This window comes from Ailuropoda melanoleuca, chromosome 1 (genome assembly GCF_002007445.2).
Source record: "Ailuropoda melanoleuca isolate Jingjing chromosome 1, ASM200744v2, whole genome shotgun sequence".
NCBI classification, from domain to species: Eukaryota; Metazoa; Chordata; class Mammalia; order Carnivora; family Ursidae; genus Ailuropoda; species Ailuropoda melanoleuca.
The window spans coordinates 168540887-168565944 of record NC_048218.1 but is presented as its reverse complement, the minus strand read 5'-3'; the positions used below and the strand labels follow the sequence as shown (position 1 = coordinate 168565944).

General features: G+C 39.5%; 1 protein-coding gene across 6 annotated transcripts in view; it reads left to right on the top strand.

Moving 5' to 3' along the window:
• PDE1C (phosphodiesterase 1C) overlaps positions 1-25058 on the top strand; it is a 512296-nt gene that overhangs the window by 412658 nt on the left and 74580 nt on the right. For all 6 annotated transcript variants that reach the window (XM_034670080.1, XM_034670091.1, XM_034670087.1 and 3 more), the window contains 6 exons: positions 4702-4818; positions 6921-7061; positions 15995-16095; positions 18612-18740; positions 20066-20167; positions 20740-20860. In XM_034670080.1, coding sequence (XP_034525971.1) covers positions 4702-4818; positions 6921-7061; positions 15995-16095; positions 18612-18740; positions 20066-20167; positions 20740-20860 — 711 coding nt within the window. The remainder of the gene's footprint in view (positions 1-4701; positions 4819-6920; positions 7062-15994; positions 16096-18611; positions 18741-20065; positions 20168-20739; positions 20861-25058) is intronic.

Sequence of the window (25058 nt, the reverse complement as noted above, 5' to 3'; positions counted from 1 at the left end):
CTTCTTTCATTATTTTTTACTTATCTGTTCTTACAGTATCATGATCTTTTTGCCTTTGACCTGCTAGTTTTTTTTAAATCAAACTGCGTGGGTCTCATTTCTTTCTACATCACCATCAGGGGGATCTTTGGTGGGATCATAGTTGTATCATTATCTGGTTATCTACTCTAAGTCCATTTTGTAGATGAAGAAACCGAGACTTAGTGAGATTTTAAAAAAGATACAGTTAGTTAATTACAGCCAGAAGAACTAAGGTGTGATACCAGAGTTCCAATCACATAGTAAGCACTCAGTAACATTTTACTGCCTGAATGTGTGTCCCCAGAACCTATGTATCCTACTGTTTACCCAAGACTCTCATGGAGCCCGAAAGTTCCATGGGAAGTTACACACGTGTTTGAGTTTCAATGAGCTAAATCTTGCAGAATTACTCCCAATCAGGCAAGCTCTTAGACTTGTATAGAATATTCTCTAAGAGCCTCAAAGTGGATGTACTCCTCTGAGGTATGTGTCAGTTCAGATCCACTGGTTTGAGGCTGTCCTGGGTGTGTTGAAGCTGATTTGGCTTCTGGATTTGAGAGCGGGTCTGTGCTAAGGGCCAGGGTCACTCAGCCAGTTGACATTGCATGGTGTCTATATGGAATCATGTCATCCATGGAATCATGGATGTCCCCAGGGACATCCTAGCATACTGATTATTTTGTGTGTGTGTGTGTGTGTGTGTATGTGTGTTTTAAGATTGATTTATTATTTTAGAGAAAGAGAGAGAGAGCATAAGTGGGAGGGACAGAGGGAGAGGGAGAGAGAACCTCAAACTGCTGAGCGTGGAGCCTGACGTGGGGCTCCATCCCATGACCCTGAGATGATGACTTGAGCCAAAACCAAGAGTAGGACACTTAACCAACTTTGTGACCCAGGCACCCCATTCAGCTATTGTTGTCTGTCTCTGAAACCTGAAACATGATATTCTCAGACGATAACTTAAATCACCTGCTCATGAAATCAGGGATGGGAGTGCTTCATGATGGACTTAATGTCAAGAAAGACTTTTAGGGCCATTTTGTTTTTATATTTCAGTCTTTCTCTTGCCTCAAAGACATTCATGAATTGAATTTGTGAGACCCTATGTTCAGATTCTCAGTTGTCCATTTTCTGTCTCTTAACTCATCCTAAGAACAGGAAAGATGCTCAAGAAGGACACATGTTTCCTCTCACTCCTCTTCGGTCCCCCCACCAGGGCCCAGTGCACCAGTGTAATTTGCAGCCACGTTTCCTATGTAATCAGTGAAATCACTGCATGAGATCTGATGTTTCATAACACCCACTAGAAAGCTGCATTGATTTTCATAACTGAACCTGAAACATTCAATGAAAGTCTTAGGGACATTAAAAGAATCCTTATTTTTAATTTCTTCTCTTACTGTGAACATAAATACAGGTGGTTATGCTAGTATTAAGAAATTTATAAAAAATATTTCCTCTAGATTGCAACATCTTCTCTATGTAAAATAACTGAAGAAAATGTGGAGCAACCTGGGATGTGCATTTAGTGTTATTTCGTGCTTAGGGAGAAGTCATTCTCAGATGCACACGTTGTCTTTCTGAGGGGAAAGGAAGCTAGATGATTCAGACCAAGAATAAGTGCTAACTCTCCAAACCGCTACCCTTCTGCACAAGTATTGCTGATAATGGGCATAAGGCTAGAGCTGTGCTTTCTCTTGATCCAGTCCCCTGTGTACTGGGGGAGTTCAAGATCTTTTTACAAGGTAGTATTTTCCCCCTCCCTAGACTCTGGTTTTATCTGCAGTGGATTGAAGATGAGTTGGCAGGCTCACACAGATATTTTCTTTTTTTTCTTTTTTTTAGGTAGTACCTGTTAAAACAAGGTTATTTCTACTTCATTGCCAGCAGTTTATATGGAATGACCATTGCTTGCTTCTATTATAAGAAATATCCCCCCAAACTGAGGGAATACAATTCAATAAAATAACCGTCATGCCCTGGTCATGTTAACCTTAGTGATTAATGTAAGAACATGGCATGAAATCACATTTAAGTCAGAGAACAATTCACCACCATCAAACTCTAAATTTGAAATATGTTACACTTTTGTTCTTTTAATTTTTTCCCATCCAATATATGCTAGCTTCTGATTTGGGGAGTTTTATCTCTAGTCTTTTGAGGTACGGTTATTGGAATTGCAGAAGTGTGTTGTTGTTTAGAAGGTGTCTGTTGTGTAACTTAGGAAGAGACTCCCTGGGTAGACTCCAGATTTAAAGTGGGAGGAAAAGAGGAGGTTTAGGCTTCTGTTGTGTTAGACTGAAAGGAGGTTCCTGAAGTTTTTCTTGGGGAATGGGCCTTGGGCCATGTTTGGTAAGAGAAGAAGAACAGCTTAAGACGTTTAAAGACAGTTAAGCTAGGTGCTTGTGAAAAATGCAGATTCTAGGTCCCAGGCCAGGATTCTGCAAGTCCCTCAGCTGAGAATCAGCACTTTTTTCCTGAGCACCCCAGGTGGTTCTGAAGAACATTAAAATTTGAGAATCACAGCTGAGCCCTTTTAAAAATGAGTAGTGGGAGAGAGCATCCAGCTGAGTATTCACACTCATCCTTCTGTTTCTCTAAGGCCTGATATTCTGAATAAATCGTAACTTACTACTGTGATCATTTCTCTATTTTCAGTGATAGCTTTTCTTTTTTTTATTCATTCTGGAGAATAAGAGTAAAAATTGCAGACGTGACAAAATGTTTTCTCACCTATTGAGTTGTCAGTGGACTTTTCCTTAGGACTAATGGATGTTGTGACAGTGTCAATTATATAGCTAAGGTGAAGCTCTAGGTATTGGGTTAATCTTAAATGGCCCCATTATCTGTGGCCTAGGCCCTAGTGGGGTGTTAGGGCATGAGGCCTGGGTCACGGCATATATTCATTGAGTTTACAATCTCATCTGTTGACAATGATATCAGCAGGGTTATTAGCTGGTTCTGCTACCAAATGGCATTAGACACTTCCTTTCATCTCTCTGAGGTTTCATCTATAAAAGTGGGGAAAATAACACCTATTTCTAGTGTTGTGAGGGTTAGCAAATGTCTATGAAGACTTCTCACCATGCCTAGCACAGAAAATATGCTCAACTTATAGCTCTTTCTTTAGTTGTGATAATGGAGGAGGAATGTTAGAAGGCTGAGGTGAGGTTACCACTAAGTGTCAACTGAAAAAATGCAGTTGAAACCCTTTTGGAAAAGTTTGGCTTTTCCTATATATACACTTCAGTTTTCCTGTGCCCTGGTGTCCATGAGGGAGACCCTTAATGGCCTTGGGATGATCTTCGGTGGTTGAGATAGATGGATGATATTGTAATGCATTGTGGGCTGAGGTGAGAGCCACTCAGGCCAGCAGTTCCAGAAGAGTCTCTTCCGGGGAACCATCTGACTTTTCCTAGACTCAGTGTGGCCTCACAGCTGTCCTTGTTCTCACACTTATGACAGCACACTTTCTTTTAACTACTGAAAGTGAAAGTCTTTTTTTTTTTTTAAGATTTTATTTCTTGATTTGTCAGAGAGAGAAAGAGAGCACAAGCAGGGGGAGTGGCAGGCAGAGGGAGAGGGAGAATCAGGCTCCCTGCTGAGCAGGGAGCCCGATGTGGGGCTTGATCCCAGAACCCTGGGATCATGACCTGGGCCGAAGGCAGATGCTTCACCGACTGAGCCACCCAGGCGCCCCTGAAAGTGAAACTCTTGATACAAGAAACCAAATGACTGTTGCTTTGGCTGTTGCTTAAACACACCTTTGTTTACTACATCCACAAGTGGCTGGTTGTAAGTCAAAGACACATCAGGCAATGTTTACATATATTTTGGAGTAGCTATTTATAGTCAAATAAGGCGTTGAACAAGACTGATATGTGAGGAGTGCGTTCAGCTTAGCTGTTAGTTTTACTTTTTTTTAGTAAAGTGACTTACAGATTTGAGGCCTAGGTTCTCAGATCAGTGACTCCAGAAGCGGTAGCATTTTTCTGTTCTGTGAGATGAAGGCTTTCTCCATGGTTTTAGCTCAGCGGTTTGAACTGAAGGGACACATGATTTGTAGTCTATACCACACGTTTCTGAAGACTTCTAAGTGGGTTAACATTCTCAACTGTGGACTAAGAGGAAGTCAGTAGATGATAGGGGACTGGGGAGAAGTTTGGAGTAGGGAAGCACCTTAGGTTTCGTAAAGTGAAACAAACATTTGAAATTCAGCAGTGGTAGTGACAAGCTTCATGGAAAGAGCCTAAGCTTAGGCGTCTCTTGACCATGTTTGTGTCCTGGTCCCACTTGTGTCCCTAGCACTTCACTTGTGATGGGTCTTAGGGAAATTAACTTCTCCATTTTCTCATCTGTAAAATGTGACTAATAATGCCTGCCACTTAGAGTTGTTTTCAATATATGTTATGTATTTATCACTGATCACAATGCCTTGCATATGGTAGGCACTCAATAAATTATAGCTGTTGTTATAAGTAGTAAGACTATTTAATTATTTTATCAGTAAATGCTATGCAGGTCTGCCAAGTTGGGAAAAGTTTGAGGTTGGAAATGGTGTTAGAGTCTTGGGTTGTGAAATCCTGGGTGAGGGTTGCAGGGTGACTCCCCAAATGGGAGACGGTATCTGTGCAAGTAGCTGTGGACTAATGCATTCTTTCTCCCTGCCCTGCCATGCAGGATGTGGACAAGTGGTCCTTTGATGTCTTTTCCCTCAATGACGCCAGCGGGGATCATGCACTGAAATTCATTTTCTATGAACTACTCACACGTTATGATTTGATCAGCCGTTTCAAGGTTAGTGCCCACTTTTAAAAAAAATGCATGCATTTGTCCATCATTTTTTTTTAAAGATTTTATTTAATTTGAGGGAGAGAGAGAGAATGAGCAAGAGAGCAGGAGTTGGGGTGGGGGGAGGCAGAAGCAGATTCTGCACTGAGCAGGGAGCCCAAGGTGAGGCTCCATCTAGGGACTCCAGGATCATGACCTGAGCTGAAGGCAGGTGCCCAGGTGTCCTGCATTTGTCCATTCTTCCATGACTTTTGGTCTAAGACCAAGAGAATCCTTTTAATATAGACTGAAAACTGCAATGGGTGCCTTGGGAAGCATCATCCAAACAGCCACTGCCCTGAACTCCGTGGTGGTGAGAACTTTTCCTTAAGCCCTTTGCAAGGTGGGGATTATAGCAGGCGAGAGGCTGGAACCACACAGTTGATCCCAGTCTTCCTAGAAGTATAGCCCGAAGTACAGCAGGACTCCCTTATGGCTCTTCCTGCAGATCTCATTTCAGCCTGGTTTCATGTACTGTCGACCACTGCGGGCACGGAGACAGTGATGGAGACAGAGTGTCCATCTGCTGTCTCTGCAAACTTTTTTTCCCACCACTTGGCTCAAATTCAGACAAATGCTCTCACTTATCATCTGTGGCAGATCATTGGTATTTCCCAGCCATTCATGCTTCAAATTAATTCTTCAACTTTAGGTAGAGAGCATGAATCGTCTCCAGTGTTCACTCCTCTCTGCTTTCTAATACCATGGACTCTAGAGTTCAGGCAGGGTTCTCCAGGGACATGTGCATTCATCTGGTGACACCTATTGTATCGTGCTCCTCAGACTTCTCTCATCATGGGGATGAGCCTCTGGAAAATGCAGGGGTTTTTTTTGAATATAAGGTATTGATTTCTCTAGACAGCATGGACTGTGTACTTGGGGGCATATTTCCTACACAGCCACAAATGCTTTATGGCAATGGTTCTTAATTTCTTTGTGTCAGAAATCAACCTGAAAATCTGGTAGATGTTCAGGACCCTTTCCACAGAACAAAGCTGTTGTGCACACATGCACACCTTTACCTAGCATTTTTGTGGCTCATGGATCTCTCATGAACAGCCCAAAGGACCTGGGCTTATTGGATATTCATTTTTTTTAAATGATAATGAATTAATCTCTGACATATGAGAGGCAGTATTTAAATTTTTAAAAATCCACACATGGTAAATATGGAAGGGTCTGTGCAAGGAAAAACATGTCATAAACTCTCATGAAACATTACAGTAAATCATTTTCCTTCCTTATGTGATCATTGGTCTCCTGGAACCCAAGCTCTCTCTTTTCCCCTAGGGTTGTATTTGATAATTAACCCTAAACCATGGATTAATCCAGAAAAGAAATACAATGAATGTTTTCAGGGTCTCCTTCTTTTGTACAGACATTTTGCAGTCGTTCTTTATTTTCTGCCACATAGAAAAAGAAGGTATGTATATTATACATATTTGAGACAGAAAAGGAATTAGGCTAATTGGAAATATTATTCCAAATTGCAATGCAACAATAATAAATTGCCAAGTAATAGACCTAAGAACACAGTCTGTTTCTGTTCTTATCTATGACAGGCTATCACATGTTTTGTTTTGGTTTTTTCCGTGTGTCCAGCGCATACCATCACTCCTAAAGGGCACAGTTTTCAGGAGGCGGCAGCTTGTGTTTTTTGCAATCATTTTACAACTTAGGATCTTTATGTTTTCCCACAAAATAAATGAGATGTGCTACACAGTCTGTATCCATTTATTTCTCAAGAAATAAACGACTTGAACCTTTGCTTGAGAAATAGATGAACACGCACCCTTCTGCCCTAAATGTCTTTGAGACGATTCTGGGGTTCTGGCCTGAGAACAAAAAAACAATTTGCAGGGCAGACTATTCTTAAACCAGGGACTTCCTGTGAGATTTTCAAATCATCTGATCATTTCTTCAGTAGTTTTTACTAATTTTGTAAAGTTCCAGTTTCTTCATGGGCTATGTTATGCTTCCAGAATCACCAGCTCGAGTGCCTTAGACTTCTGCTTCCACACTTAAAGCTACCAAATCACTGACTACTTAACCTTACTGCTCTCTTTCAGATCCCCATTTCTGCCCTTGTCTCATTTGTGGAGGCCCTGGAAGTAGGATATAGCAAGCATAAAAATCCGTACCACAATTTAATGCATGCCGCCGACGTTACCCAGACTGTGCATTACCTCCTTTATAAGACAGGAGTAGCGGTGAGTACTGATAGGAACTCTTAGATTACACAAAAGATGTGATAATGATTCTTTTTATGGGAGGCTATTCCTATTCTGATGAGGTTGGGCCCACAGGAAGTGTGCAGGTGCGTGGACTTCCTGCTCCCCACAAATTGTCTAACCAATCACTGAAGGTCTTGGGGTTCCCTGTGGCCTCTGATATTTTCTTCATCCTGGACTTGATGAAATAAATATGTGGTAGTGACTTGCATCTTTATTAGGCTATGAGCAAATTAAATATAATTTCTAGAACTAAAAATGTATTTCCCGATATGGAGAGTGGTACTGTTAGCCTCTTGCTGTGGTCAGTCACAGTGCTATCGGTGCATACTGAAATCATATCAAATATGCCTGGCAACCACATTGCACAAAGTCAGCTTTTGGATTAAACCATTTGATCTTTTTTCATGAGGATGACAGTTATTCTCATCCTATTTATGAGTGTTCAATTTGTTTGACCTAACGGGCAATCTTTACTTCTAATCAACTGGAAATTTTCTTACTTGTTTTGACCCCACAGTTCAGCTCTTTAGATATTTTTGAATCTCCGTTCTGTAATCCGTTGTATGAACTGGACTGTTTAACTTGGTTATCTGTGCCTTTGCCCTCTTTGCCTTGATGAAAGCCATTAGTCTTACAGGATATAGCTATTAGTGACAAACAGCTAGTTCTCTATTTTAAGTCTCTATGATTTTTTCCTTTGAAATCTTCAGAGTCGACATCAAGGTAGACATTGTTTGCCTATGGTTATTAGCCCATAAACTCAACACATTTGTTATTTTTTCCTCTAGGGCATGTTGAAAGGGTTGGTCTAAAATCTCACTGAATTAAAAATGGAAAACAGTGGGAAGAGTGAGGGCTTTGGAGCTAGGTATAGTGGGATATAAATCCTTGAGTAATTACTTAATAGATTTAGTGACCTATGATAAATTGCTTAAATCTCTGAGTCAGTATTTCCTCATTTTTAAAAGGGTGAAAAATATTCTATCTTGTAGAAATACTGTGGCAGTTAGGAAAAAACTATCAAAAATATGAAGTGCTGTCATCCTCATGAGAGAAGCTCAATGGTTAGAAATTGTTCTTAGTAAAGCTTTACTGGATTTTCCTAAAACCTCTCAAATTTTTTCAGTTCTTCCTTATTGTAAAGCTGCCTTCTTAAAAATATTATTTTAAAAAACTATAATTTTTTAAATTATAGAAACACTATCAAGGGGACCTGTTTAATGTGCTAAAAGATTTCTGTCAGAAGCATAGAGCAGACGTAGTTAATGGTACTATTGAGCATTTTTCTGGAGGTCTCGGCCAATGCAATGTAGTATCTAAAAAAGTTGAAGAGGTTTCCTGTGAAAATAATTTGACCATACCTTTTAAGAAATCAAAAAAATCAACTATAAATTATTAGGTCAAAAGAAAAGGCCTCAATCAGATGTAGATAAAATAACGGTCCTAGAGCACCTGGGTGGCTGAGTTGGTTGAGTGTCTGCCTTCAGCTCAGGTCATGATCTCAGGGTCCTGGGATCGAGCCCTGTGTCAGGCTGCCTGCTCAGCTGGGAGTCTGCTTCTCCCTCTGCCTCTCTCTCCGCTAATTCTCTCTCTCTCTCTCTCTCAAATAAATAAGTAAAATCTTAAAAAAAAAAAAAAAAGCCTGTCCTAGGCATTGGAAATTAACAAGTATAATAGAGAAACATACATTCCAGGGAGTTTTTTTTTTTTTAAAATTGATAAATTACTAATGAAGAACTTTAAAACTGATAAAAAGGAAACTAAAACTAAAGAGCAGAAAAGTAATGTTTAAATAAGAAAGGAAATACATTATGTTTTTAATGCAAAGCTTCAGTGTTATACAGATATCAATTTTCTTCAAACTAATCTATAAATTCAAAGCAATACCAATAAAGACTAATGAAACATGATACGCTGAGTCTGAAATTTATATAAAATAGGTATTTCACAACTTTAGAAAAAACAGTTTTGAAAAAGACAATGTGTGCCGTGGCATAGTTCTTATTCTAATAGGTGTTAAAATATCTACTGAAGCTATAGTAATAAAGATAGGGTGGTATTTGTGTAAAAAATAGCCAAATATATGAATAAAGTTGAGTAAAATTTCAAAAACTAAACCCAAATATTTAGTGAGCACAGTTTTGATTTAGACATGTTGAGTTCCTTATTAGACATCATTGTGGAAGTGTCAAGCAGGAAGAGAATGAATGGAATCTCGAGCTCTGGGAAGAGGTCAGGGATGGACATGTCGATTAGGCAGTCTTAGGCATATCAGTATTATAGAAAGACATGGAATTAGTTGAGATCATCTAAAGAGAGAATGTGAATAGAGAAGTAGTAGGGGCTCTGACGTGAGTTCTGGAGCAGCCTAAAGTTTAAAATGAAGGTAAAGAATTAGAGCCAACAATAGTAACTAAAACAGAGTGGCCAGTGACATTGGAATAAAAACCTACAGAGTGTGGGGTCATGGACGCCAAGGAAATAAGTGCCTCAACAGACAATAGTGAATTGTGTGGGACATATCAAAATGTCAAGTAGGGTGAGGACAGACAAGTGACCACTGCTTTTGGCAACATGGAAGTCATTAGTGGCCTTGACATGAGTGATCTCAGTGCTTTGGTGAGGATGGGCCACTGACTAGAGTATAATGAAGAAAGAATTCAGGTGAGAAGGGAAGGACACGTCTATAGACAACAACATTACAGGGAAAAATGACTCAGTTCAAAATATGTTTTGAGAACTATGGTTCATTTGGGGAAATAAAAGAATGTTTTTGTTCTACTGTAAATCAATCACCAAATATTGGACAAATGAATTAAAGATCTGAATACAAAAAAATTTGATCATATTAGAAGAAAATATGAGAAATTCTTATGTAAGACTCAAAACATTTAATTTAGTACAAAAATTAAAACCTGTAGGATAAAAAGAGTCATCATAATGATGTAAATACTTGAGGAAAATATAGGATTAAGATCCAGATTATATAAAGTTATCAACAGGAATTCTGTAGAAAAATAGGAGGAAACCCATTCCCAGAGTTAAGATTGGCCTATTATAAAGAGAAACAAAAGATAAAATGAACATATGGGACTTCATCAGGAAAAAAGCTTCTGCACAGCCAAGGAAACAGTCAAAAAAACTAAGAGGCAGCCCATGGAATGGGAGAATATATTTGCAAAGGGACACTACAGATAAGGGACTGGTATCCAAGATCTACAAAGAACTTCTCAAACTCAATACGTGAGAAACAAATAAACAAATCATAAAATGGGCAGAAGATATGAACAGACACTTTTCCAATGAAGACATACAAATGGCTAACAGACACATGAAAAAATGTTCAAAATCATTAGCCATCAGGGAAATTCAAATCAAAACCACACTGAGATACCACCTTACGCCAGTTAGAATGGCAAAGATAGACAAGGCAAGAAACAACAATTGTTGGAGAGGATGTGGAGAAAGGGGATCCCTCCTACATTGTTGGTGGGAATGCAAGTTGGTACAGCCACTCTGGAAAACAGTGTGGAGGTCCCTTAAAAAGTTAAAAATTGAACTACCCTATGACCCAGCCATTGCACTACTGGGTGTTTACCCCAAAGATACAGACGTAGTAAAGAGAAGGGCCATATGCACCCCAATGTTCATAGCTGCATTGTCCACAATAGCCAAATCATGGAAGGAGCCGAGATGCCCTTCAACAGATGACTGGATTAAGAAGCTGTGGTCCATATATACAATGGAATATTACTCAGCTATCAGAAAGAACGAATTCTCAACATTTGCTGCAACATGGACGGCACTGGAGGAGATAATGCTAAGTGAAATAAGTCAAGCAGAGAAAGACAATTATCATATGATTTCTCTCATCTATGGAACATAAGAACTAGGATGATCGGTAGGGGAAGAAAGGGATAAAGAAAGGGGGGGTAATCAGAAGGGGGAATGAAACATGAAAGACTATGGACTATGAGAAACAAACTGAGGACTTCAGAGGGGAGGAGGGTGGGGGAATGGGATAGACTGGTGATGGGTGGTAAGGAGGGCACGTATTGCATGGTGCACTGGGTTTTATACAACTAATGGAGCATCGAACTTTATATCGGAATCCAGGGATGTACTGTAAGGTGACTAACATAATATAATAAAAAATCATTAAAAAAAAAATTGGCCTATTATAAAGTCTCTGTCATAGGTGGAATTTTGTCTACCCCCACCCCCTGACCCCAGTTTGTACTGTTGAAAATGCTCATCTCCAGTGCCTCAGAATGAGCCTGTATTTGGAGATAGGGTCTTTAAAGAGGTAATTTAGGTCAGTGGTTGGGCCTGATCCAGTATGACACTTGTCCTTATACAAAGAGGAGATTAAGATTGCAGACATGTGCACGCACAAAGACCATGTGAGGACACAGCACAAAGATGACCATGTGCAACCTGGGTGTGGGCTCTCACCACAAACCAGTCCTGCCAGAACTTTGATCTTGGACTTCTAGCCTCCAGACTGTGAGAAAATAAAGTTCTGTGGTTTAAGCCACCTAGTTGGTGGCATTTTGTTATAGCAGCCAAGCAAACAGAGGAGCAGAGCTATGATTTGGCCCCACGACTGACTTGTAACGCCATGCATTTTAACATTTAGCCATACCTCTACAATGTGGGAAAAAAAAAGAAAGAAAAAAGAGCCCCTGATATTCTTACACCTCAGTATCCTCATGTGATACTTGAAAGTATCCTGGTGAAGATCAACATAGATGTGCAAATGTACTTTGGACTCATCTGTTCTAGTTAGTTAGTGTCTGCTGTGTACAGTGTACTAGGGAGATCTAAAGGTGAATCATAACACAGCTTTTTTAGCCCTCAAGAAAAACTCCCAAGTATTTATGCTAATGCAAGTTACCATTAAGGTGAATGTTACAGCAGCCAATGATGGAGATGTACTGCATGCTGTTCTTAAATGAGCTCATTTGCCATTGAATTTTCATGATCAATTCAGGCCATATTCAGAATCATTCTTAAATATAGAAACTACTTCCCGCCCACTTGCTTTTGGAAATGCAGCTCAAAACAAACTTCTTTCATTGCAAGCTTACAGAAACAGTGGGGAGCATTCTGATGAATGGAGAACATATTGTTACTCTAACCTTTCATTACAAACCAGGAGGGGGAAATGCTTTAAATCATTTCAGTTTTATAAACTGTAAGACACATAGGGAATCAAAACATCCCATTGATAAAGTGATGTCTGGGCTTCAACATCAACAGTATTACTCATTGTAATCTGTTTATATTACTCTTTATTGCTTTACTTAGACGCCCAGAAGATGCCTGAATCCTTTCAGAATTATTTTGCCCACTTTTAAGGGGAAAATCCTTGAACAGAATTAGGCTGAAAAGTTGTTGATTGAATAAATATGAATCAGACTCTGAGCTCCAGTCAAATTTTGATTTAGGTCAAAGAATTCCAAACTCCAAAGACATCCGTTGGCCCCTTTCATTGCTTTTGTTAGGCAAGTGCCATTAATTTTCCTTTTGCTTGTTTTCTTTTTCTTTTTTTTTTTTTTTTGGAAGGGAGAGGCTGTGTATCTCGTTCTTTTGATCATATATGCCATCATCATATTTATATGGAAAACACTAAATCGCTAAAGAGTGCTAAATAATTTCATTAGTGTCTGTGGTCAGCAGAATTTTGGCCCCCATGACATTTACCCTCTGTTGTAACACTTACTAATGTTACCTTAGATGGCAAAACACTAATACGGTGAAGGTCACTAATCAGAGGACTATAAAATAGGGAGATGAGCCTGGATTCCCCAGGCGGGCCCAATGTAATCTTGTGGGTCCTTGAAAGTCAAGAGGCATGACAGAGGAGCTGTGAGGACTCAACCGGCCATTGCTAGCTTGAAGATGGAGGGAGCCAAGTGGAAAGTCTGAGAAGGAAATGAATTTTGCCATTGCCCTGAATGTACCTGGAAACAGATTTTTCCACAGAGCTTCCAGAAAAGAACACAGCCCTGCCAACACCTTGATTTCAGCAGTGTGAGATCCTCATGGGAGAAACCCAGCCACACTGTGCTTCCTTCTGACCTCCAGAACTTTATGCCAATAAATGGGAGGTGTTCTTTGAGCCCTAAGTTTGTGGTAATTTAAGGTAGCCATAGAAATTAATACAGGGGTGGAAACATTACTAAAGAAACTGCCATTCACATAGAAAAGCCACAACTTGCGAATAATGTCCCCTTTAGCAGTTTTACCCATGTCATTTTCCTTCATGTGTCCACTGCCTCCCGTTTGCCTCCTTGCCCATGTCCACCAGGCTTGCTTCCTGAGGGCTGCCACTACCAGTTGTCTCTGTCATTGAATTAGTTATGGCACTCATTTTTTGTAGATAGGGAAATACTGATAGGATCTGTGGCTTGTACCTTGTCACAGTTTGATAAATCTGGAATAAAATTCATGTGCGACTTAATTTCTTACTTCTTACGGGTTGTCACAAAATCTTCTGAGTTCACAGTAATTAACTTGGAAAAGGCAAGAAAACCTGGACCATAACAAAATACGAAGTCTTGCTGGGCGCCTGGGTGGCTCAGTGGGGAACCGGCTTCTCCCTCTCCCTCTCCCCCTCTCCTCCCACCCGCCCCTGGCTCATGCTCTCTCTCTCTCAAATAAATAAATCTTTAAAAAAAAAAAAAAGTGAAGCCTAGTTTCCTTCAAAACCACTTCTCCATCTCTGTCTCTATTAATGATGCTATTTAGTGCCACCCATCATTTTTTTTGTTTTGTTATGTATTTTTGTCACTCCGGCTAGGAACGTTAGGATCATCTTTAATTCATTCTTCTCCTTGACTGCAATGTCTTCCTCCCTCCTGCATTTAGTTAATTGCTAAGCCATATGGATTCTACCTCCATACTGTCTATATATCCTCTAAGGACTTTCCCATGCAAAAGTACCGTTTTTATTTCCCCCCTCAGTGACATGCTGACCATGTTACCCGCTTGCATGTAAACTTCATTGCCTGTTGGATCTGGTTCGTGTTCCTCACTCTGGCTTTTAATGCCTGACACCACAGGGCTCTACTCAGCTCTAACTGCCACTCCACTAAAGGGAATCATTTCCTTACTCATGATGAATCAGCTTTTGACGCTGGGACTGGCTCATGTGTTCATTCTGCTAGAAATGCCCACTTCCATTTCTTGCTCTGTCCAATCTTCAAGCACATCTGTGAAGATGTTTTTCATCTTTTCTTTTTCTCTTTCTTTTTTACTTTTTCTCTTCTTCCTTCCCCTTCCTTCCTTCCTTCCTTCCTTCCTTCCTTCCTTCCTTCCTCCTTCCTTCCTTCCTTCCTTCCTTCCGTGCCAGATACCACCTGTCCTTTCTTCTTATCCTCAAACAGCAGAACCGATTTCAAAGCATCCACAGGGCTTGTTCAAAAGTCAGGGTGTTAAAATGATTTTTAAGGGCTATGGTTTTATTTTTTTGTTGTTTGCTTGTTTAAATCATTTGTTGATTTTGGTTTATTAGAAGTGGGTTACACCTAAGATAGATCTTGTTAATATATTTGGGTAAAGGGGAGAAGTTACACTGATATTTGTAATGTGAGAACCGTAATTATGTAGTTACTTAGACACCTGTTGTCTGGGTTGATGCTCTGTGATTCAGATTTGTTTAGATGGTATATTGGTTCTCAGTCATAATCTTTTTATTGATCAACTTACTGATTGATTGATTGATTTCACAATAGAAAAAATATCTACACTTTTATTTATTTATTTTTCTATGAGTTTAAATCCTTGAGGGGTACAGCATAACACGGATCCTGTGTCCAAAGGTCTTAGCAGGAAGGTTTCTTTGGAATTTGGTGTGAATCATATCACTGTTTCCATGAGCATGAGTTACCTTTGCTCAGACTACTCTGGTTTTGTTGGGTTCACCACCAGGAGTCATCTTTTTCCTTTGTACACATGAGCACTCTCTTGCCTAGACATAATTCGGTTTCATCTCAAGTATAAACACTTTTCATTTTACGAAGAGCTGTGTGCTTCCAGAGCCCCTACTTAGAGCCAACAGAAATAGCCTCAGACTACAGTGTTCCAGACATATTTGTCATTTGAGAAGTTCTGTTCCAAGCAGGGCTCGCCAGACTCCAAGATAGCCTCATATCTTATTTTAAAATGTTAAGTTAACTTTGCATAAGTTTGGAGAAAGAGCTATATTGGTGGTGTTGGGGGGGTAGGTAGAGGGAGTTGAGGCTGATGGGTAGGGACAGGGTACTGGGGAAGAATTGACAGACACTGCCGAAATGAACAAAACACTATGTGTGTACGGAAAATATCCGGAACATGTGTCATATTAGCTGCCAGGTGGTGCTACCTTCGATGGTCAGGACACACAATTTGAGAACCTTGGACTACAGCCAGTTTTGGTGGCATGGTTGGGGGAGGTCTCTTCAACCATCAACATGCATAAAGCAGAAGGCCAGCTGTGATCTTTCCTTCTGTCTGTCTATACCCACTTTCCAGTAGATAGACATTAGATTTTTCTGTTACTCTTAGTTCTTGGTATTGTGTTGAAATTTTTAATATATATTTTTTCTATGTCTACCGAAGAACTTTACTTGGAATTTGGGAAAGAATACAATGAGGGTTTTTAAAGTCTGCATGTTCCTTGTTTTTTGCTTTCTTGAAAAAAAAAATAAAACTACTAGTTAGCTTTCTCAACCTTGCTGGGCATGCTACTTCCAAAACCCATATCCCTCATAGGGAAAAAAAAATCCATCAAAAAACGTGTGTTTGGCAATAGCTCGCCAGCTGCAGGGTGGGAAGGCAGCGACGCGGGTGTGTCGTCAGCAAGCTGAAGACTTTGTCTGAGAAAGAGACAGATTATCTGATTGCCCTGTAAATCTCCCTTTCAGAACTGGCTGACAGAGCTGGAGATCTTTGCTATCATCTTCTCAGCTGCCATCCACGACTATGAGCACACCGGAACCACCAACAATTTCCACATTCAGACACGGTGAGGATGTTGGCAGTTTGTGGAGAGGAGGCAGGAGGGGGCAGGGATAGAGTTTGAGAAGTCAGAAAGGTATCGGTCACCTTTCTTTTGCATGGTTACTCTATTTTTGCGTTTCTGGAAACATGAACTTTTCAACAAGAGATCAACCTGGTCAGCTTCAGTCAAGATTTAGAGTTTGAGAAGCCATCTGCTCCCAATTCTCATATGTCATTCACACTGAATATGGATATAGCTTTCTTCTCTAGTTGAATGCTAGCTAGCTATTTGTTTCCTTATATATGTATTGCGCATATGCTACCTATTTCTACTAGGTGGTAGAACAGTTGGCATAAAGGTACAGGTGCCATGTGGACTGAATCAGTGAGGATGGGCCAGGATTGGGATGTTTCTGTCCACATGTACAATACCTGAGCCTTCTTGCCCTGTGACCTCTGGGATCCTGGGGAGATTCTTCTTATCCTTCCTGATTTCATCCCTGCTCTGTTTCGTGCTTGCATTGCTCCCTGGAAGAGGACTTGGGGAGCTGGGTTGTCTCATGTAGATGGCCTTCACCACAGATGGCCCGTGTACCCACTATGATGAACTGCAGAGATAAACACAGATCTCTGTGGGGGGAATTAAGTACGGGTCCAAGTGCCCAACGCTGAACCTCTTGACTATAGCAGACATCACTAATCAATTTTTTTTTTAACAAAGCTTTTTATTTATCCTTAGTATTCCTCTCAGCACAGAATTCCAGGCAAGCAGTACCAGTCACTTGTCTTTTCCATTTAGGATGAAGCCTTATCTGTCCTGTCCTAGCCTAAGAACTTACCTCCTCTTAAGACATTTCTATGAAAATGGAGAGACTCTGATAGTAGGGTTAATTGGGCCTTGACATAGTAATCAAAAGAAGCTAGAATTTGGGGAAGGATGGCATGGCTTAGAGGAAGAATGTAACAGGGAGAGACGAGAATTTAAATAAATGCTTGCGGTTTCACTTGAAAAAGCAGGTGTACACTCCAGATAGGTTTGTGTTCATGAAATCAATCTACATGTATTTAATGAACCCAACACTTAATTATGGGATACACAAAAGAAGACAGTATTGTCTGATCTCTGTTCAGAAGGGGAATTTCAATAGAATGGCAGCAGACAAAAGGATGTAAGCCTCCAACTTCATTGTCTACCTCCTGCTTCCTCACACAGAAGAGCCTCAGCTGCTGGGAAGCAGCCTTTTGTGGTTCTGTTGAAAGGGCTTTAAATACAGGGAATTCCACAGAGCAGCTCTGTGTAGTGGATATCTATGAGTGGAATCTTTGCTCTGAGGACAGAGGCTTCTGCGAATAGCACCTGCTGAAGGAAGAGAGGTGGGTGGAGCAACTGGACATGGGTGTTTGCTGGAGACCAATATCAAAACCCATCTCAACTCAGAGGAAATGGCTTAATTACAGCAGTTGGAAAAGAGCTTAATGTCACAAAGTGCACATCGGTTGGCCCTGACTTAACAGGGACACGAGCTGACCTTTCACCACAGGGTTTGCATGTTTTGTGTTATCTCCATAGGAGTGAGGAAATTCCAGTGGATTCAGTTATGCTTGCTTTGGAATAAAATTTAAACACTGGCCTTCTTTAATAGAACTTTATTCAAAGCGTCTCAGCCCGTGTGATCCCTCTCCAGAAAACTAAATCTGTAACCAGGTTCTTTGTCCATTGATGGTATGTTAAGCCTAACACTTTAAAGGTATGCTAGATATATCCCCAAGGTTGGCCAATGACAGGCACAGGTTATTGTGGGGAGCAGCGGCCGAACCATCAGAAGACCTTGCCTTCATCCCAACCCTGCCACATAGGCACCACGGGGCTCTGTGAAGTCATTTTACGTCACTGAGACTCAGCTTCCTTGATGAGAAACAGATGAGCTATAATAATCTAAGTTTTCATTAAATTGAAGATAATGAAATAGTGTACAGCTCTGTGTTTGGTGCTGTGGTCTGTGAGGAAGTGACTAGCAACCGTCCTATAATCCTTATATTCTTTACTCGGTCTTACACGTATGGCTTCTGCATGGCAAAATGTTAAGGTCAAGGTACTACCTGAGGAACTTGGCAAAATGTACCTACCAGGTGGTATGTGTTGAGAGAATTATAATGATAATAAATTCTCTCATTGAATAAAATTTTTAAATAATTAAAGACATTCCAGAAAATACAAGGAAGCTTGAGTTGACCCATGTTTTATGAAATCACCTAGCTCCTGGTAGAAATTATTGAGATCTGGTTGTGGACCAGCTTTCAGAGAGTTCTCAGGTTGGACATCACATATTTCATGTTATCATATTGACATTAAAATACACTATATGTATCTACTGATAATTTGTAGTGTTGGTTTTAGCTTATTGGTTGACATAAGTAGCATGGGGGCAAAGATAATTGTTAAACATAGGAAAAAAGACGGTGTATTCTAGCTTGAGAGAGTTACCTGAAAAATCTCAGCTGTTTAACCTCCTAAATTATTTTGCTTGGCTTTCTGTTCAGGTCTGATCCTGCTATTCTATACAACGATAGGTCTGTATTAGAAAATCACCATTTAAGCGCAGCTTATCGCCTTCTGCAAGAGGATGAGGAAATGAATATTTTGATCAACCTCTCAAAGGATGACTGGAGGTAAGGATGAGACAGGAGAGAGATTTGGAGGCCAGGAAAGAACGACGAGGAGAGATGAAATATGCTGCTTTTGGAGAAATACTCCCACTGGAAATGTTTATGGCACCTTTCTCTCTCCTCCTTTCTCCTCATCCCCTGTCTCCTCTTCACCTTCCTCCCTACTCCTACTTTGCCTTTTCTCTCTCTCTCTCTCCTCCCCACCTTCTCTCCCTCTCTTTCTCTCTTTTTTTCTTAGCACAGATATTCAAATATATTGTAGGCACTTTGGAAATACTTGTTGTTTGTTACCTTAGGAAACTTGTGTTGCTTTTTTCTTAGCTTCTTAAATCTGGGTTTTTTCATTTAACATTTGTTTTTCGCCTTCTATTTGATTTGAACTTCTTTTACAAATCTTTCAAAACTTGCTAAGGAAATTATTTTGACACTCAGAACAAATCGCGGGTACCTAATTCTGTTGCCTAAATGACTTTGTGTGTCTTTGAATGAATTCAGGCATAACTGAGTTTGAATATGGACACAAATACTAGTTGTATGGCATTTAGTAAGTTACTTAACCCCTTCATACTGTTGTAAAATCTAATTTCTAAAGAATAGATAATAAAGTATACCTCATGGTTTGGTTAATGTTATAATAAATTATATAATCTGGGGCGCCTGGGTAGCACAGCGGTTAAGCGTCTGCCTTCGGCTCAGGGCGTGATCCCGGCGTTGTGGGATCGAGCCCCACGTCAGGCTCCTCTGCTATGAGCCTGCTTCTTCCTCTCCCACTCCCCCTGCTTGTGTTCCCTCTCTTGCTGGCTGTCTATCTCTGTCAAATAAATAAATAAAATCTTTAAAAAAAATAAATAAATTATATAATCCATTGACAGTGCTTAGCACACATTGTGATGTATACAGCAAGCCTGCAAGTCTTTGTAGCTATAAATATAGGTCAAGGTGTTTCAAAGATTAGAGGCAAAACCATTTCAATCCTTACAAAGTTCTGAATCTACTGCGATGCAAACAGTACTTATATTTTAATTAAATGATCAGCTGTTCATTGAATATCTTTGTTCTAGCCATTATGTAAAGATTTAGGGAAATAAGCCATACTGAATGATATGTACGTTCCCATGTCATATTCCTAATAAATGATTTCCTTAATCCTTAACCTTTACTTATTCCTCATCATAAAAAAAAAGCCCACCTAAAAGGCTCAAGTTGATTAGAAATGTCACCACTAATTAACTGATTTTGCTTAGAAGTGGCAAAAAATATAAACGAATTTTTACTTTCCTTTTTTTTTTTACTTCCATGCTTCTCTCTCCTCGGGGTGTTCCTGAAAGGGAGTTTCGGACCTTGGTAATTGAGATGGTGATGGCCACAGACATGTCCTGTCATTTCCAGCAAATCAAAGCAATGAAGGCTGCTCTGCAACAGCCAGAAGCGTGAGTGGACCTGTGACATCATGTGTTTTTATGGGGCTTTGAACTGGTCCTTGTCCGTGTTGTTGCACCTTTAGAGTCACCCCCTTCAGGGAGCTCGTTGAATGGTCTCATAGGAAGGGGGGCTGGTGGAGGAGAGAGCAGACAGTTGTACATACCCCAGATAGATTTTCATCAGGGTTGAAATAAATAATAGGGTCAGTAACAATTTGTCCCCCCCCCCCGTTAAGAATTTAAAACAGTTCTTTGTGGGAAACTAAGTAATCAAAGATTCACTCAGTACAGGGGCAATAAAAGTCACTGAGTGGCTCTTAGATTCTTGTCGTCTTTTTGAATGATGCAGTCATTCCAGAAATCGTTTTGAGTCTGTTTATGAGGTGTCCAGCTCAATAAGGATGGGGACTAAGCTGATGGATATCCCAGTTGTAGGATAAATGATGCTTTTCCCCCAGTTCAGCTGACATGGGGTTTGAAACAGGAGAATGGATAAGATTAAGAAATTAATGATTTTTAAAAACTCTTATTGAGGTTCTGAAAGTTAGGTCCTCATGTGTTTGGGTCCTTTGGGTTTGTAGAATTGAAAAGCCGAAAGCATTATCCCTGATGTTGCACACGGCAGACATTAGCCATCCCGCAAAAGCATGGGAGCTCCACCATCGCTGGACAATGTCACTCTTGGAGGAATTCTTCAGACAGGTATCTTGCTGTGCTACCCCTCAGGGCTGTCAGCACTAGATAGTTTCTGAGTTTTATATTTCAGCAATGCTATCATAAGACTATTGGCATTACAATCATTTTCTTTGGGGAGGAAAGGTTGATAGTTTTTTTTTTTTTTTTAATTTCCGGGCCTCTTGGTCACGTGATGTTTGACTCTTTCCTAAACTTTGGTTCTCAGAACATTATGGTATTTCTGTCCTATGCATCTCCATTTGGAAAAAAAATAATTTTTTTGTCAAAATGTCACCTGGATACTTTCCCTTTTACTCCTCATTCTAATGGGTTGACCAGTTGGTGGCTGCTTTTGCATCATCATGTGGGATTAAGATGTTAATCTTTAATTTGTAATGATCTGTCATAATAGATTGGGTTGTTTCATTTGAGCAGATAAGCCATATTGTCAAATTCCAAAGTGAGGTGTGGCAGTTTGTGGACAGGAAATCACTAGAAGCTACTGTTTCAATTATGTTTAAACGTACTACATCCAAAAACACAGGGTTGTATTTTCTACAAGGGGAGCCAGAGTCTTTAGTGAGTAGGCAGTGCTTTAAAATTAAATTTAAAAAAAGGTACACAGAAGTAGAGAAATTGGGAAATTAATACATGGTATCAAAACTGGTGTCTTCCCAAGAAGAGCTGCCAACATTAAAACATCATCTTTAAGACATGAGGTCCTAAGATTGAAGACAAGGTGGACATGCAGACTGTGGGGCCTAAATTATAGCCAATTCACATCAGTACAGTTAGTTCAGTTACTCTGGTTACTTCATGAAGGGTGGTTCTCGTCATGGGCTGGGAGACCTCTGAGACTGCACGGAACACTAGTCGCGATGCTGGTCTCACCTTTGTCCCCTACACTGACAAGAGATAGGCTCTTTCAGTGGTTTCTTATCTTTGGAAGCAAATTACTCCTATGATTACTCTTATTCTATGATTCTAGTTTGAATGGAAAAATTGTAGAAGGCATCTGTATGTGTGTGTTTTTACTTCTGAAACTGTACACAGTATCTAGTGATGAGGTGGGACCAGAGTCAACAGCATACTCAACAAAGTCCAGAAGACCCTTTATTGGAGTTTTTATTCCAACTGGTTCATGGGACTAATCAAATCCCTCTTCTAGTTCCCAATGATCTGTGACTTGTGTTTTAGAGGTGGTGGTGGCAGGGGTGGGGGGGGAATTTAGGGGACAGTTGGGCCAGATGTTTCCTTAGGGTCCTTCTGGCATTAAATGTTCTGCACTTCCTTTATACTGTCTAGGGGTACACATCAACACCTGAGCACACACACACATGCTCCCCTAAGCTGTTATGTGAATATACCATCAGGTACGCTATTCTGCATGTGGCTCTTTCCCCTTGCAAAGTCATTGCTTGGTCTCTCAGACTTGTTCTCAAGGAGAACCGAGTGGTGTGCAAGGAACTAGAGCTGGACAGGTGGGCCTTGTATATGCAAGAATGACTCCGCCATCTTCCCGGAAGCTATTTTTCTAATATTAGTGACAGGATTTTCTGTGAATATCCACTCCCCATTATCATATGCTTTCTTTAATATTGCTTGTGTAATAACACCCCCTATGGCTGGGAGTATTTAATCTATAGCCAAATGTAGGTGATAGCTAATTCGTGTAAGTTTGAGGTATTGAAGTGATTCCTTCTTTTAATTGTGAGTGGATATGAGAAGTTTCTTAAATATGTGCATACTTTTTTCCCATAAAGGAAACCTTGTTTGCATACACATATGCTTGAATTGAATGAAAAGGTGCTAGAGGCAATGTGAAAATAACCTTATTGAATTTCTTGCCTATTGGGAATGGAATGTTAGCTCACTGGACTGGAACTATTTTTTAGTAATTATGATTCAGTAAATTATTTTTATTGACTTTATATTTTAACCCAGATGCCATAAGCCATTGTAAGTAACCCATGTAGGAGAAATGTTGCCTCAGCTCTTAACTATAGATTTTAAATCGGACAGTTCAAATGGGAAATCTCAATGGGACTGGAGAGTCTTTGAAAATATTACATTTGGAAGTTGGGTTGTAATTCAAAATAAGGGCATAGCATCAGTGCCAATAGACCAGACCCTCCATACTTTGCTAAAAGAGCAAGTTACATCTCCAGTATTATACCCATATTTTACAAAATCCAAGCTGTGGCCTTGGGGTGCTTCTCAATGAAATATTGACTTTAAAGAAGTGTAAGTTTGCCTCTTTGGTAAATACATGCTATGAAAGTCTTGAGGTTCATTTCCTTTATATTGCTGTTTATTTTTATATTTTGCAAATGTCCCCTACAATTCTTTTAATATCCTCTGTGTCTGTGGTTATTTCCCCATTTCTAATTCTCATTTCGTGTATTAGTGTTTTTCTCCTTGCTTCTCTATGAAATTGGCTAATCATTTGATTGTTTTGTTTCTATTTTATTTTATAATACCTTAATTGAAGTTTTCATTTTTACTAATTCATTTCTTCTGCTTGAGTTTATTTTGTTCTTTTGCTAACTCCCTCAGTTGGATGCTCAATTTACTTATTTCATTCTGCCTGTTTAGTATTAGAAGATATAAGGCTAGGAGTTTGTCTTTTTCTTATGAATCTCATAGATTCTGATACACAGTTTTTTCACAGTCATTCCTTACTAAATATTCTGCAATTTTGGTGTAGATTTTTCTTTTACCCAAGATTTGATTCAGATAGAGGTATTTGTTTCCATAATTTTCCAATGGTGGGCTCTTTTGCTTCTAGTGTTGTGATTAATTTGTGGCTTATTGAAATTTGATCAAAGAATTTTTTCTTGTTTGGATTTTCTTGTGAATCATTTGTCACCTACTATATAATCAGTTTTGTGAATGTTCACTGCTCTTGAAAAGTAGATTTATTTTCTGCTTGCAGGGTATAGAATTCAAACAATACCCTGTACATCTACCTTATGAATTATGTCATTTAGGTATTTTATATATCATTGAAAAATTTTGATCTATTGCGGGATAACAGGTGTTTCTATTTTTTTTCTCTTTCTCAACATAGTGTGAATGTTGATTCTATGTTATTTGGCTCCTGGATATTCATAACTATTAGATCATCATAATTTATTATACCCTTTATCATTATAAACCCTGCTTCTTTGCCTCATCTAATGCTTTTACCTAGAATTCAAATTTGACTCATTTTAAGACTATGACCCTTGTCCTTGCACAGGTTTTTACCTTTAACCTTTCAGAGATACTTTGGTTTGGGTGTGCCATTTTTTTTTTTAAGATTTTATTTATTTATTTGCCAGAGAATAGAAGCCAGGGGAGCGTCCGGGAGAGGGAGAAGCAGGCTCCTGCTAAGCAGAGAGCCCAATGTGGGACTTGATCCCAGGACCTTGGGGTCATGACCTGAGTCGAAGGCAGACACTTAACCATCTGAGCCACCCAGGCACCCCTGGGAGTGCCTTTTAAACACTGTATATAGTTGATGTTTTTTATGAGGCCATCTAAGATTCTTTTCTTTTATTATTTGAAATCAGCTATGTTCATATCTATTGAAATGACAGGAATATTTGATCTTAGGAGCCATCATATTTTATATTATACTTTCTGTTTTTACAGCATCTTCAGAAATAGTTCATTATATTGGCTTTGCCATCTGCTTTGTTCTATATTTATTTCTTCTGATGATTTGGAAGTTTTATGTTATGTTTTTAGTTCTTCCAGTGGCTAACTTGATAATAAAAATTTTACATCCTCTATTTATTTAGATAGTATCTATGGCCTCCTTGTTATAAAAAGTAGTAAGCTTCTCTTTCCTCTCTCCTCTTCCCCAGCATGTAATTTTAGTAGGTTTTATTAACTTGTTTAATTTTCATAGTCTGTCCTTTATTATTTAAATATAGCTCTATTATTTTATACATCAGGTCTAAATGATATATTATCCCCAACAGATAAGAAAGGCAGTGTTTATTCATTACCTCCCAACACCATTCCTCATTTTCCTTTCCATAACATAATTAGCTCCTTGTTACTATTTGTTGGCTTTATCATTTCTAAATTATCCTGTGTTTTTAAATGGGCATTCTATGGCATGTGCTACGGGCTGCTTATGAAAGATGCACCCTAAACAACATTACTCAGAAAGGTAGAAAACATATCAGGCAAAAGCATAATTTTCTGGTTGTTCTTGTCTTGGTTCTGCTCAGTG